The sequence below is a fragment of the Sebastes fasciatus genome, chromosome 3, assembly GCF_043250625.1.
Source record: "Sebastes fasciatus isolate fSebFas1 chromosome 3, fSebFas1.pri, whole genome shotgun sequence".
In the NCBI taxonomy this organism is placed as follows: Eukaryota; Metazoa; Chordata; class Actinopteri; order Perciformes; family Sebastidae; genus Sebastes; species Sebastes fasciatus.
Window position 1 is genome coordinate 42,736,053 of NC_133797.1, and position 14,232 is coordinate 42,750,284.

General features: G+C 43.1%; 1 protein-coding gene across 1 annotated transcript in view; it reads right to left on the reverse strand.

Annotated features, from left to right (window-relative positions):
- The window catches only part of myom2a (myomesin 2a), a 44,496-nt gene that overhangs the window by 29,529 nt on the left and 735 nt on the right, over nucleotides 1–14,232 (reverse strand). The window contains exons 2-8 of the mRNA XM_074627170.1: nucleotides 9,889–9,906; nucleotides 6,713–6,887; nucleotides 5,318–5,439; nucleotides 5,087–5,104; nucleotides 4,562–4,749; nucleotides 4,305–4,431; nucleotides 370–548 (exon numbers count right to left, since the gene is read on the reverse strand). Coding sequence (XP_074483271.1) covers nucleotides 370–548; nucleotides 4,305–4,431; nucleotides 4,562–4,749; nucleotides 5,087–5,104; nucleotides 5,318–5,439; nucleotides 6,713–6,887; nucleotides 9,889–9,906 — 827 coding nt within the window. The remainder of the gene's footprint in view (nucleotides 1–369; nucleotides 549–4,304; nucleotides 4,432–4,561; nucleotides 4,750–5,086; nucleotides 5,105–5,317; nucleotides 5,440–6,712; nucleotides 6,888–9,888; nucleotides 9,907–14,232) is intronic.

Below are 14,232 nucleotides of genomic sequence, written 5' to 3' on the forward strand. Positions count from 1 at the left end.
AAACCAAAGGACCTGAGATCAGAGACAGATGGGACCAGTTTAACGTCTCAGCCAAACTAACGGAGAGAACTCAGGTCTGCAGTAGGTCGTTTCCAGAATTTAGTATCCAGACCACTGTTATAAGGCCGATGCTGTTCCATCCAGTTACCGTGGGGACGCAGTGAGTACGAGCCGACATGTTGGTCATCCGGTCAGTTTCAGTTTCAGTCAGATTAATTTGCATATTCATACAAAGACATGAAGGGAGTTTTTTCCTGGGATTAAACTGCTGAACAGAGCTTTGAGGTGTCTAATGAACGCCACGTTTAATAAGTAGCAGCGTAGCGTCTAGTCGGCTGGTTGGCGTCGGCGTCGGTGTCGGTGTCCTACCTGCAGGTAACGGTGGCTCACGGCCTCCTGAGTCAGAGTAACGAACTCTGACGAGCCCTTCTTAGCCATGTCCACCAAATATCCAGTGACGGCAGCGCCTCCGATGTAGACCGGAGCCTTCCACAGGAGGACCAGGGACTGACTCCGGACCTCGCTGAAGCTCAGGTCGTAGGCTGGACCTGGAGGGAAGATTAAATACCACATGAGCAGGACCAAAGGGAGGAGCCGTCGGCCTGCAGTTCTGTCTGCAGTCTGTGGTCGTGATTCAGGTTAAACATTGACCTTTGTGTTTAACACCCTGATCCAGATCAGCAGATTGATCAATAAGGGGGTTTCTGTTCACCATCCGATCACTGAAAAATACAGAAATCTGCAAATGTCAAAAGTTTTTGATGCCAAACCCCAGCATGTCTTCTTCTATGGTGTTCCTCGAGGTCTTGGTGTCTTAATGCGGTATTCTGGAGGATTATTGATCATTTTTATCAATTCTCCAGTGGTAATAAAATGGTTAAATTTAGTACCAAATCTGTGGACCAAATGATATCAACTGATGAGACCTAATAGAGCATGGGGATGGACATCATATACTATCATCATGTTCTACACACTACAGTTATGTAAAAGTGCTGAGCAGCATCTCACATCTTCAGGTTCCAGCTTTCAGATGATGTTCACCACTTCTATGTGACATCTACTGTTGACCTGCTATCTCCACCTAAAGACCCCCTAAAGACCCCCTAAAGACCCGCTGGACCCCCTAAAGACCCCCTGAACCCCCTAAAGACCCGCTGGACCCCCTAAAGATCCGCTGGACCCCCTGAAGACCCCCTGAACCCCCTAAAGACCCCCTGAACCCCCTAAAGACCCCCTGAACCCCCTAAAGACCCGCTGGACCCCCTAAAGACCCCCTGAACCCCCTAAAGATCCGCTGGACCCCCTAAAGACCCCCTTCACTCCCTAAAGACCCCCTTCACTCCCTGAAGACCCCCTGAACCCCCTGAAGACCCCCTGAACCCCCTAAAGACCCCCTGAACCCCCTAAAGACCCCCTGGACCCCCTAAAGATCCGCTGGACCCCCTAAAGACCCCCTTCACCCCCTAAAGACCCCCTTCACCCCCTAAAGACCCGCTGGACCCCCTAAAGATCCGCTGGACCCCCTGAAGACCCCCTGGACCCCCTTAAGACCCCCTGAACCCCCTAAAGACCCCCTGAACCCCCTAAAGACCCGCTGGACCCCCTGAAAACCCCCTGGACCCCCTTAAGACCCCCTGAACCCCCTGGACCCCCTAAAGACCCCCTGGACCACAGTTTTTTTCTCGCTGAAATGTAGCCTAAGTTTGGAGCGTTATTTAACCTCCTTCTTGACCAGCTAGTCTGACCTGGTTGGTACCGATGGATTCATCAGGTTCGTTAGTTTCATATTGTGGCGGTACTGAGTTCCCCAGACTTTAGTTGTTCAGTCAGAAGACTGAAAAACAGTTCCCATCCACATAATAATATAAAATAAAATGCCTTCTTAATAATAATAATGAACAAATGCCTCTATATTAACAAACAATTAAGGAAACTGAAATATTGGTTTGTGGTTTTCCCTTTACCCTCCTTTAAAGTTTTCCCAAATAAAATACACTAAAAGAAATGGGTATAAAGGGTTTCATTGAAAATCAATAAATGAATAGGATACAAAAATACAGCCTGCAGGCGTTAGGCTATTGTAAGGCAAACCAGATCGCTGCACAAATAGCACCTAATCGTCCCAGTGCAGGTAACCCAATTGGTTGGCACTTAACTTGTTTCCCCAACTAGGAGTCAACACTCTCAACAAACAAAACACACAGATCACAGAATCCCAAAAGGGCCCAAAACAGACCAGAGTTTCTTTTAAAGCTGATAATACATGTTGCATTGAGTGAAGGAGAGATCAGAATGACACTGGGTGTGCAGTTTCCCTCCTCTTTTAAGCCCTACAGAAAGCCAAGAGGGGAATGCACCAAACTGCTCTCAACTATCATTTAAGAGCCAGTCCCCACACCCTGCGCAACAGGTGAACTGAATAACCCTCTAATCACTCAGCAACTCAACCAAAAAAACACCAGGGAAAAGGGAAACAACAGCAAACACCAGAGAATTGGCAGCTGCCACAACATGTTATCTGTAACCTCACTCTACCTCTAAAACTGAACCTGCTACAGCCTCTGAAAGACAGTGAAGTCAGGAGGTTAAAGACAGTGAAGTCAGGAGGTTAAAGACAGTGAAGTCAGTAGGTCTAAGGAGGTTAAAGACAGTGAAGTCAGGAGGTCTTAGGAGGTTAAAGACAGTGAAGTCAGGAGGTCTAAGGAGGTTAAAGACAGTGAAGTCAGGAGGTCTAAGGAGGTTAAAGACAGTGAAGTCAGGAGGTCTAAGGAGGTTAAAGACAGTGAAGTCAGGAGGTCTAAGGAGGTTAAAGACAGTGAAGTCAGTAGGTCTAAGGAGGTTAAAGACAGTGAAGTCAGGAGGTCTAAGGAGGTTAAAGACAGTGAAGTCAGGAGGTCTAAGGAGGTTAAAGACAGTGAAGTCAGGAGGTCTAAGGAGGTTAAAGACAGTGAAGTCAGTAGGTCTAAGGAGGTTAAAGACAGTGAAGTCAGGAGGTCTAAGGAGGTTAAAGACAGTGAAGTCAGGAGGTTAAAGACAGTGAAGTCAGGAGGTCTAAGGAGGTTAAAGACAGTGAAGTCAGGAGGTCTAAGGAGGTTAAAGACAGTGAAGTCAGGAGGTCTTAGGAGGTTAAAGACAGTGAAGTCAGGAGGTTAAAGACAGTGAAGTCAGGAGGTCTCAGGAGATTAAAGACAGTGAAGTCAGGAGGTTAAAGACAGTGAAGTCAGGAGGTCTAAGGAGGTTAAAGACAGTGAAGTCAGGAGGTTAAAGACAGTGAAGTCAGGAGGTCTAAGGAGGTTAAAGACAGTGAAGTCAGGAGGTCTCAGGAGATTAAAGACAGTGAAGTCAGGAGGTCTTAGGAGGTTAAAGACAGTGAAGTCAGGAGGTCTAAGGAGGTTAAAGACAGTGAAGTCAGGAGGTCTTAGGAGGTTAAAGACAGTGAAGTCAGGAGGTCTAAGGAGATTAAAGACAGTGAAGTCAGGAGGTCTTAGGAGGTTAAAGACAGTGAAGTCAGGAGGTCTAAGGAGGTTAAAGACAGTGAAGTCAGGAGGTCTTAGGAGGTTAAAGACAGTGAAGTCAGGAGGTCTAAGGAGATTAAAGACAGTGAAGTCAGGAGGTTAAAGACAGTGAAGTCAGGAGGTCTAAGGAGGTTAAAGACAGTGAAGTCAGGAGGTCTCAGGAGATTAAAGACAGTGAAGTCAGGAGGTCTTAGGAGGTTAAAGACAGTGAAGTCAGGAGGTCTTAGGAGGTTAAAGACAGTGAAGTCAGGAGGTCTAAGGAGGTTAAAGACAGTGAAGTCAGGAGGTCTTAGGAGGTTAAAGACAGTGAAGTCAGGAGGTCTCAGGAGATTAAAGACAGTGAAGTCAGGAGGTCTTAGGAGGTTAAAGACAGTGAAGTCAGGAGGTCTTAGGAGGTTAAAGACAGTGAAGTCAGGAGGTCTAAGGAGGTTAAAGACAGTGAAGTCAGGAGGTCTTAGGAGGTTAAAGACAGTGAAGTCAGGAGGTCTCAGGAGATTAAAGACAGTGAAGTCAGGAGGTCTAAGGAGGTTAAAGACAGTAATGTCGGGTCGCCGGCGGTCCCATGGGTCTCAGAGGGTTAATATGTTTCTGGATCTTTGGACTGACTTGACTCCTGATGTCATATTTGTTGGAGAGAAGAAGCGATCTGGTGTATTTTTCTTTTTGTCAAAGTAAAACTCGTCCTATCTGGCACCAGTTCACGCGCTCGTCCTTCACTAGTGGGACACGGGAGGACAGGAAGCGGTCAGTATTAGATTACTGTAGGAGCAGCGATGGATCTCCCACCTGGCTCTTCCATGGTCCAAGCTTCACACTTCATCGGGGCGCTGGGAGCCGAGGGCACGCCGACGCCGGCCATGTTAGCGGCCTGGACCGTGAACTCGTAGAAGACTCCCTCCGTCAGACTGTCGACCTGAAGACACACAGAGAGACTCTCATCGTATGTGACGGACGCTTCTTCATCTCTGATGACTCAACACAAAGGTGCATTATATCACTGATATTCCTGCGTGATGATTTAGTGTCTGACTGACGCCACTCACGGTGCAGATTCTCTCCGTGACGGCCGCCAGGTTGACCTCCTTCCACGCCAGAGAGTCGGCGTCTCTCTTGTCGATGTAGTAGGCGCTGACCTTGGAGCCGCCGCAGTGTTTGGGTTTCTTCCAGGCCAAGGTCATGGAGGAGCCGTCGCAGCTCAGCATGGTGATGCCGGAGGGAGCGCTGGGAGTCGCTGGATCACATCAAATACATCACGTTTAATATCAGACACTCAACCGGAACCTTTCTACAGACTTAGAACAAGTACTCCCGGAAAACACATCTAGCAGAAAGATTTCAGAATAACTGTATGGATAATAATAATAATAATAATAATAATAATAACAATAACAATATAGAGTAGTTTTATGTGTTTTTTTGGGATATTTCTGGCAGTGCGTTTTGTTACTGCTGTGAGCGGTGACACTGGAGATATGCAGTCCTGTGATTAAAGCACAAAGTGAAAGTGAAAGTGAAAGTGCACAAAGTGGGTGAGTCAGGTGGGAGGAAATCAACTATTTCATACATACCATAATCCTCTCCCCCGCCTGGATAGAATAATGAAATGAACATAAACTTTGAACGTTTCACCTTTTCAGGTCACCAATATTCACTTCTGTTCCTTTTGAAACTGCAGTTTTTAATTTACACCCGACGTCTTCTGTGCAACCGTTATCATCATGTTAGAGCATCTTTAGCTGCAGGTCTCCTGTATGGAAACAGAGTGTATGGGTGTATGGTGAAGGAGAGGTTGCTGTTACCGAGGGCTGGCTCCACGGCGATGGGAGACGACTCCTGAGACTCCTCGCTGAGGCCGTACACGTTGACGGCCTGGACGCGGAACGTGTAGCTCTCTCCTGGGATCAGACCGTGGACCACAAACCTGAAACACACAGTTTACTAGAGTTTCAGAGTTTACTATTAGAATTACAGACTTTTCAAAGTTGCTCATCATGATGATCTTTTAGTGCCTGCATATGATATCTCTATGTAATTATTGTATCTTAATACATATTATAGGTGAGTCAAATAGATCATTATAGTACGACGAGTATCAGGGCCACATCGAGGAACAAATATATAAACCAGAGATTTCAAGAATAAAAAAATCTCGAATAATCTATGAATAAAGTCAGAAGTTTAAGAGAGAAAAAGACATAATATTATGAGAATAAAGTAATAATATCATGAGAATAAAGTCACAATATTATGAGAATACAGTCACAATATTATGAGAATAAAGTCATAATATTATGAGAATAAAGTAATAATATCATGAGAATACAGTCACAATATTATGAGAATAAAGTCATAATATCATGAGAATAAAGTCACAATATTATGAGAATACAGTCACAATATTATGAGAATAAAGTCATAATATTATGAGAATAAAGTCACAATATTATGAGAATACAGTCACAATATTATGAGAATAAAGTCATAATATTATGAGAATAAAGTCACAATATTATGAGAATAAAGTCATAATATTATGAGAATGAAGTCATAATATTATGAGAATAAAGTCACAATATTATGAGAATGAAGTCGTAATATTATGAGAATGAAGTCGTAATATTATGAGAATAAAGTCGTAATATTATGAGAATAAAGTCGTAATATTATGAGAATAAAGTCGTAATATTATGAGAATAAAGTCGTAATATTATGAGAATAAAGTCGTAATATTATGAGAATGAAGTCGTAATATTATGAGAATGAAGTCGTAATATTATGAGAATGAAGTCGTAATATTATGAGAATAAAGTCGTAATATTATGAGAATAAAGTCGTAATATTATGAGAATAAAGTCGTAATATTATGAGAATAAAGTCGTAATATTATGAGAATAAAGTCGTAATATTATGAGAATAAAGTCGTAATATTTAAAAGTTTAACTTTTCCGTATTTGTCTAACATTATAGTTTGCTCCTTGTTTGTAAAATATGCCGCTCTGCTGATAGTAGACTTCTGTGTGATAACCGTTTAGCGGTATCGCGGTTGTTAGTTAGTTAAGCCAGATAACGAGGATACCCTGGATAAAGTCGTAATATTATGAGAATACAGTCGTAATATTATGAGAAAAAAAGACCTAATATTATGAGAATATTATTCTAAGGTCAGCAGGACTGTGTGGGTCCTGAGCACTGACCTGGTGTGTTTGAAGGGTTTGTGGTTGCAGGGGAACCACTCCTTGGATCCGGCGATGCGTCCGTCGATGTAGTACCCCATCAGGTTCTTCAGCAGTTTGGGAGCCTCCCACTGAACAAACACAGACGACTTGGTGTTCCTGGTGGCGACGACCTTACCGGGAGCAGACGGGACGCCTGTTCGGGGGGGGGGGAGAAGTTAATATTATTAAATACTAGTGATGATACAATAACTATTAATGTACCGATTCTCATCCATCGGCTTTACACGGAACAGAAACACTACGAATCATCTGTAAACCTGCTCATTGTGTGTCCTCCACCTCCAGCTGCAGGTTACACAACGACTCACTTATAAAACATGCAGAGGTGCTCGTGGTGTTTCCAATGAAACGAGAGGAACACAGAGTGAGTTTAGGTCTGTGGAACCGGGTTCAACACAACATGTGGAATTAGTTTTAAAGATTCTGTGGAATGAAAGCAACCTGCAACCTGCAACCTGCAGCCTTCAACCTGCAACCTGCAGCCTGCAACCTGCAACCTGCAACCTGCAGCCTTCAACCTGCAACCTGCAACCTGCAGCCTTCAACCTGCAGCCTGCAGCCTTCAACCTGCAGCCTGCAGCCTGCAGCCTGCAGCTCTTTACTCCCCCCGCCTCTCCAGTGGCTTTGACAGAAAAATATACACTCACCGGCCACTTTATTAGGCACACCTGTTCAATTGCTTGTTAACACAAATAGCTAATCATCCAATCACATGGCAGCAACTCAATGCATTACGTCATCTAGACGTGGTGAAGACGACTTGCTGAAGTTCAAACCGAGCATCAGAATGGGGAAGAAAGGGGATTTAAGTGACTTTGAACGTGGCATGGTTGTTGGTGCCAGACGGGCTGGTCTGAGTATTAAACTGCTGATCTACTGGGATTTTCACGCACAACCATCTCTAGGGTTTACAGAGGATGGTCCCAACAAGAGAACATATCCAGTGAGCGGCAGTTGTGTGGACGGAAATGCCTCGTTGATGTCAGAGGTCAGAGGAGAATGGGCAGAGTGGTTGGAGATGATAGAAAGGCAACAGGAACTCAAATAACCACTCGTTACAACCAAGGTATGCAGAATACCATCTCTGAACGCACAACACGTCCAACCTGGAAGCAGATGAAGACCACCCGGTACTAGCAAGGTATACCTAATAAAGAGGATACCACCGGTACTAGCAAGGTGTACCTAATAAAGAGGATACCACCGGTACTAGCAAGGTGTACCTAATAAAGTGGATACCAGCCGGTACTAGCAAGGTGTACCTAATAAAGTGGATACCAGCCGGTACAAGCAAGGTGTACCTAATAAAGAGGATACCACCGGTACTAGCAAGGTGTACCTAATAAAGAGGATACCACCGGTACTAGCAAGGTGTACCTAATAAAGTGGATACCAGCCGGTACTAGCAAGGTGTACCTAATAAAGTGGATACCAGCCGGTACTAGCAAGGTGTACCTAATAAAGTGGATACCAGCCGGTACTAGCAAGGTGTACCTAATAAAGTGGATACCACCCGGTACTAGCAAGGTGTACCTAATAAAGAGGATACCACCGGTACTAGCAAGGTGTACCTAATAAAGTGGCCGGTGAGTGGATATGGAAATGAATAACGTTTATTTTTTAACATCATTGCTGTCGGCCTGAAATGTTTCTTACATTCTCCAGTTGTAACAGAGATATGTATCCTATACACTGAATAAAAGTAGTCATCATTTCAGTCCACTAAAATGCGTCTCATAGCCTCTATGTTCTGCACGTCTCCGGCCCGGCGCCTTATCCTCCAGTTTAACCGAACCTTAATAGCTCAATAGGATAGTTATGGATTCCAAATCCCCAAAAAAAGAAAAGTCTTTGAGTAATTGAATAGTGCGCGGACAGATTGGACAACAAGACAAGTAATATTGAAAGAGCTTTTCAGAACAAGCACACTGGATCTGCTGGATATCAGCAGCAGCAGCTTCCAGCCAGACGTCCTGAGAGCTTTCTTCAGTGTCCTGCCTCTCGTCTGGACCTCGCTGGTCCTCGCTGCATCAGACTCAACAGGCTGCGTTACGTACCTTCATTAAGAGGCTCCAGACGGAGGTCTTTTTACGTGATAGTAAAGGTTGCTGAGCCCTGAGTTAGACGGCGTTTGATTGGATGGGATTCATATATATATATATATATATATATATATTCTGCATCTTGAATTCAACAAGATCAGTGAACAAGTTTGACGCTTAAATGGGATTTTGATGTAAAAAATATAAATAAGTGTGCATTTTTCACATCTACTGTATTTGGCATGTAATAAAATGAATGCAGGGACACGAGCTGACGGCATCGGACCTGAACTACAAGAAGCACCAGATGAAGCTGACAACATCGGACCTGAACTACAAGAAGCTCCAGATGAAGCTGACAACATCGGACCTGAACTACAAGAAGCTCCAGATGAAGCTGACAACATCGGACCTGAACTACCAGAAGCTCCAGATGAAGCTGACAACATCGGACCTGAACTACAAGAAGCTCCAGATGAAGCTGACAACATCGGACCTGAACTACCAGAAGCTCCAGATGAAGCTGACAACATCGGACCTGAACTACAAGAAGCTCCAGATGAAGCTGACAACATCGGACCTGAACTACAAGAAGCTCCAGATGGGTCGGTTTAATGGAGAACATATACACCGATCAGCCACAACATGAGGTCAGGGCTTCAGCTAATGGAGATCCCAATGAAAGATAGAAGATAAAGATACACCTTGTTCTATAGTTTAAAGTTAAAGTTACTACGAGGGACTTTCATTCTGTGTTGGTTCTGACGGGCCCTTTGGACTAAAGCGGTCGTGTTTCTGAGCACCAGAGTCCCTTTAGAAAAGCTCTCATTTTACTGCAGCAGGGTCTGACAGTGTGCCCCGAGCAGTCCTGGTTCTGGTTCTGGTTCTGGTTCTGCTGTTAGACCACACACAGGCAGTCCTGGTTCTGGTTCTGGTTGTGCTGTTAGACCACACACAGGCAGTCCTGGTTCTGGTTCTGGTTCTGGTTGTGCTGTTAGACCACACACAGTGAAGAACAGTGAACTAGTGTGTGACGTTGCAGCAGCGTGAAACAGTGCTCTCATAAAGGTGTTTCTATTAAACTGTACGTACCGACCGGCAGCTCGGTTCCTGCAACAGACAGGGATTCACTTTGAACACAAGCTACTTTGAAGATTTCATTTCATGCATTTGTGTTTGCAGAAACTGTTTTAGACGTATTTTCATCTTCAAAAGTATTAAACTCTGACACTGAATATCTACAACTTCAGGACTTAAACATCAGCAAACGTGAAGACACATTCCCACATTCTGCACTCGAAGGCAACCCCACATTCCCACATCTCTTCCCACATCTCTTCCCATCGGCACGCTGTACATTTATTTAGCCTTAAATACAGAGGTTGTTTCAAAGTCGATATATTTTGTTGTGAAGAAATGTTGAAGCACAACAACGAACCCACGATGTGATAGAAGCATAAACAACGAACCCACGATGTGATAGAAACATAAACAACGAACCCACGATGAGTTAGAAACATAAACAACGAACCCACGATGAGTTAGAAACATAAACAACGAACCCACGATGTGATAGAAGCATAAACAACGAACCCACGATGTGATAGAAACATAAACAACGAACCCACGATGAGTTAGAAACATAAACAACGAACCCACAATGAGTTAGAAACATAAACAACGAACCCACGATGTGATAGAAGCATAAACAACGAACCCACGATGTGATAGAAGCATAAACAACGAACCCACGATGAGTTAGAAACATAAACAACGAACCCACGATGAGTTAGAAACATAAACAACGAACCCACGATGTGATAGAAACATAAACAACGAACCCACGATGAGTTAGAAACATAAACAACGAACCCACGATGTGATAGAAACATAAACAACGAACCCACGATGTGATAGAAGCATAAACAACGAACCCACGATGTGATAGAAGCATAAACAACGAACCCACGATGTGATAGAAACATAAACAACGAACCCACGATGTGATAGAAACATAAACAACGAACCCACGATGTGATAGAAGCATAAACAACGAACCCACGATGTGATAGAAGCATAAACAACGAACCCACGATGAGTTAGAAACATAAACAACGAACCCACGATGTGATAGAAACATAAACAACGAACCCACGATGAGTTAGAAACATAAACAACGAACCCACGATGTGATAGAAACATAAACAACGAACCCACGATGTGATAGAAACATAAACAACGAACCCACGATGAGTTAGAAGCATAAACAACGAACCCACGATGTGATAGAAGCATAAACAACGAACCCACGATGTGATAGAAGCATAAACAACGAACCCACGATGTGATAGAAGCATAAGCAACGAACCCACGATGAGTTGGAAGCATAAACAACGAACCCACGATGTGATAGAAGCATAAACAACGAACCCACGATGTGATAGAAACATAAACAACGAACCCACGATGTGATAGAAACATAAACAACAAACCCACGATGTGATAGAAACATAAACAACGAACCCACGATGTGATAGAAACATAAACAACGAACCCACGATGTGATAGAAGCATAAACAACGAACCCACGATGTGATAGAAGCATAAACAACGAACCCACGATGTGATAGAAACATAAACAACGAACCCACGATGTGATAGAAACATAAACAACGAACCCACGATGTGATAGAAGCATAAACAACGAACCCACGATGAGTTAGAAACATAAACAACGAACCCACGGTGTGATAGAAGCATAAACAACGAACCCACGATGAGTTAGAAACATAAACAACGAACCCACGATGTGATAGAAACATAAACAACGAACCCACGATGAGTTAGAAACATAAACAACGAACCCACGATGTGATAGAAACATAAACAACGAACCCACGATGTGATAGAAGCATAAACAACGAACCCACGATGAGTTAGAAACATAAACAACGAACCCACGATGTGATAGAAGCATAAAAAACGAACCCACGATGTGATAGAAGCATAAACAACGAACCCACGATGTGATAGAAGCATAAACAACGAACCCACGATGTGATAGAAACATAAACAACGAACCCACGATGTGATAGAAGCATAAACAACGAACCCACGATGTGATAGAAACATAAACAACGAACCCACGATGTGATAGAAACATAAACAACGAACCCACGATGAGTTAGAAGCATAAACAACGAACCCACGATGTGATAGAAGCATAAACAACGAACCCACGATGTGATAGAAGCATAAACAACGAACCCACGATGAGTTAGAAGCATAAACAACGAACCCACGATGTGATAGAAACATAAACAACGAACCCACGATGTGATAGAAACATAAACAACGAACCCACGATGAGTTAGAAGCATAAACAACGAACCCACGATGTGATAGAAGCATAAACAACGAACCCACGATGTGATAGAAGCATAAACAACGAACCCACGATGTGATAGAAGCATAAACAACGAACCCACGATGTGATAGAAGCATAAACAACGAACCCACGATGTGATAGAAACATAAACAACGAACCCACGATGAGTTAGAAGCATAAACAACGAACCCACGATGTGATAGAAGCATAAACAACGAACCCACAATGTGATAGAAACATAAACAACGAACCCACGATGTGATAGAAACATAAACAACGAACCCACGATGAGTTAGAAACATAAACAACGAACCCACGATGTGATAGAAACATAAACAACGAACCCACGATGTGATAGAAACATAAACAACGAACCCACGATGAGTTAGAAACATAAACAACGAACCCACTATGGCGGTACTGAGTTCCCCAGACTTTAGTTGTTCAGTCAGAAGACTGAAAAACAGTTCCCATCCACATAATAATATAAAATAAAATGCCTTCTTAATAATAATAATGAACAAATGCCTCTATATTAACAAACAATTAAGGAAACTGAAATATTGGTTTGTGGTTTTCCCTTTACCCTCCTTTAAAGTTTTCCCAAATAAAATACACTAAAAGAAATGGGTATAAAGGGTTTCATTGAAAATCAACAAATGAATAGAATACAAAAATACAGCCTGCAGGCGTTAGGCTATAGTAAGGCAAGCCAGATCGCTGCACAAATAGTACCTAAACGTCCCAGTGCAGGTAACCCAATTGGTTGGCACTTAACTTGTTTCCCCAACTAGGAGTCAACACTCTCAACAAACAAAACACAAAGATCACAGAATCCCAAAAGGGCCCAAAACAGACCAGAGTTTCTGGTAAAGCTGATAATACATGTTGCATTGAGTGAAGGAGAGATCAGAATGACACTGGGTGTGCAGTTTCCCTCCTCTTTTAAGCCCTACAGAAAGGGCGTCGTTACCCCCTGATTGGCCAAGAGGGGAATGCACCAAGCTGCTCTCAATTATCATTTAAGAGCCAGTCCCCACACCCTGCGCAACAGGTGAACTGAATAACCCTCTAATCACTCAGCAACTCAACCAGAAAAACACCAGGGAAAAGGGAAACAACAGCAAACACCAGAGAATTGGCAGCTGCCACACCACGATGTGATAGAAACATAAACAACGAACCCACGATGTGATAGAAGCATAAACAACGAACCCACGATGTGATAGAAACATAAACAACGAACCCACGATGTGATAGAAACATAAACAACGAACCCACGATAAGTTAGAAACATAAACAACGAACCCACGATGTGATAGAAACATAAACAACGAACCCACGATGTGATAGAAACATAAACAACGAACCCACGATGTGATAGAAACATAAACAACGAACCCACGATGTGATAGAAACATAAACAACGAACCCACGATGTGATAGAAACATAAACAACGAACCCACGATGTGATAGAAACATAAACAACGAACCCACGATAAGTTAGAAACATAAACAACGAACCCACGATGTGATAGAAACATAAACAACGAACCCACGATGTGATAGAAACATAAACAACGAACCCACGATAAGTTAGAAACATAAACAACGAACCCACGATGTGATAGAAACATAAACAACGAACCCACGATAAGTTAGAAACATAAACAACGAACCCACGATGTGATAGAAGCATAAACAACGAACCCACGATGTGATAGAAGCATAAACAACGAACCCACGATGTGATAGAAGCATAAACAAGGAACCCACGATGTGATAGAAGCATAAACAACGAACCCACGATGTGATAGAAGCATAAACAACGAACCCACGATGTGATAGAAGCATAAACAACGAACCCACGATGTGATAGAAGCATAAACAAGGAACCCACGATCTGATAGAAACATAAACAACGAACCCACGATGTGATAGAAACATAAACAACGAACCCACGATGTGATAGAAACATAAACAACGAACCCACGATGTGATAGAAACATAAACAACGAACCCACGATGTGATAGATCATAAACAACG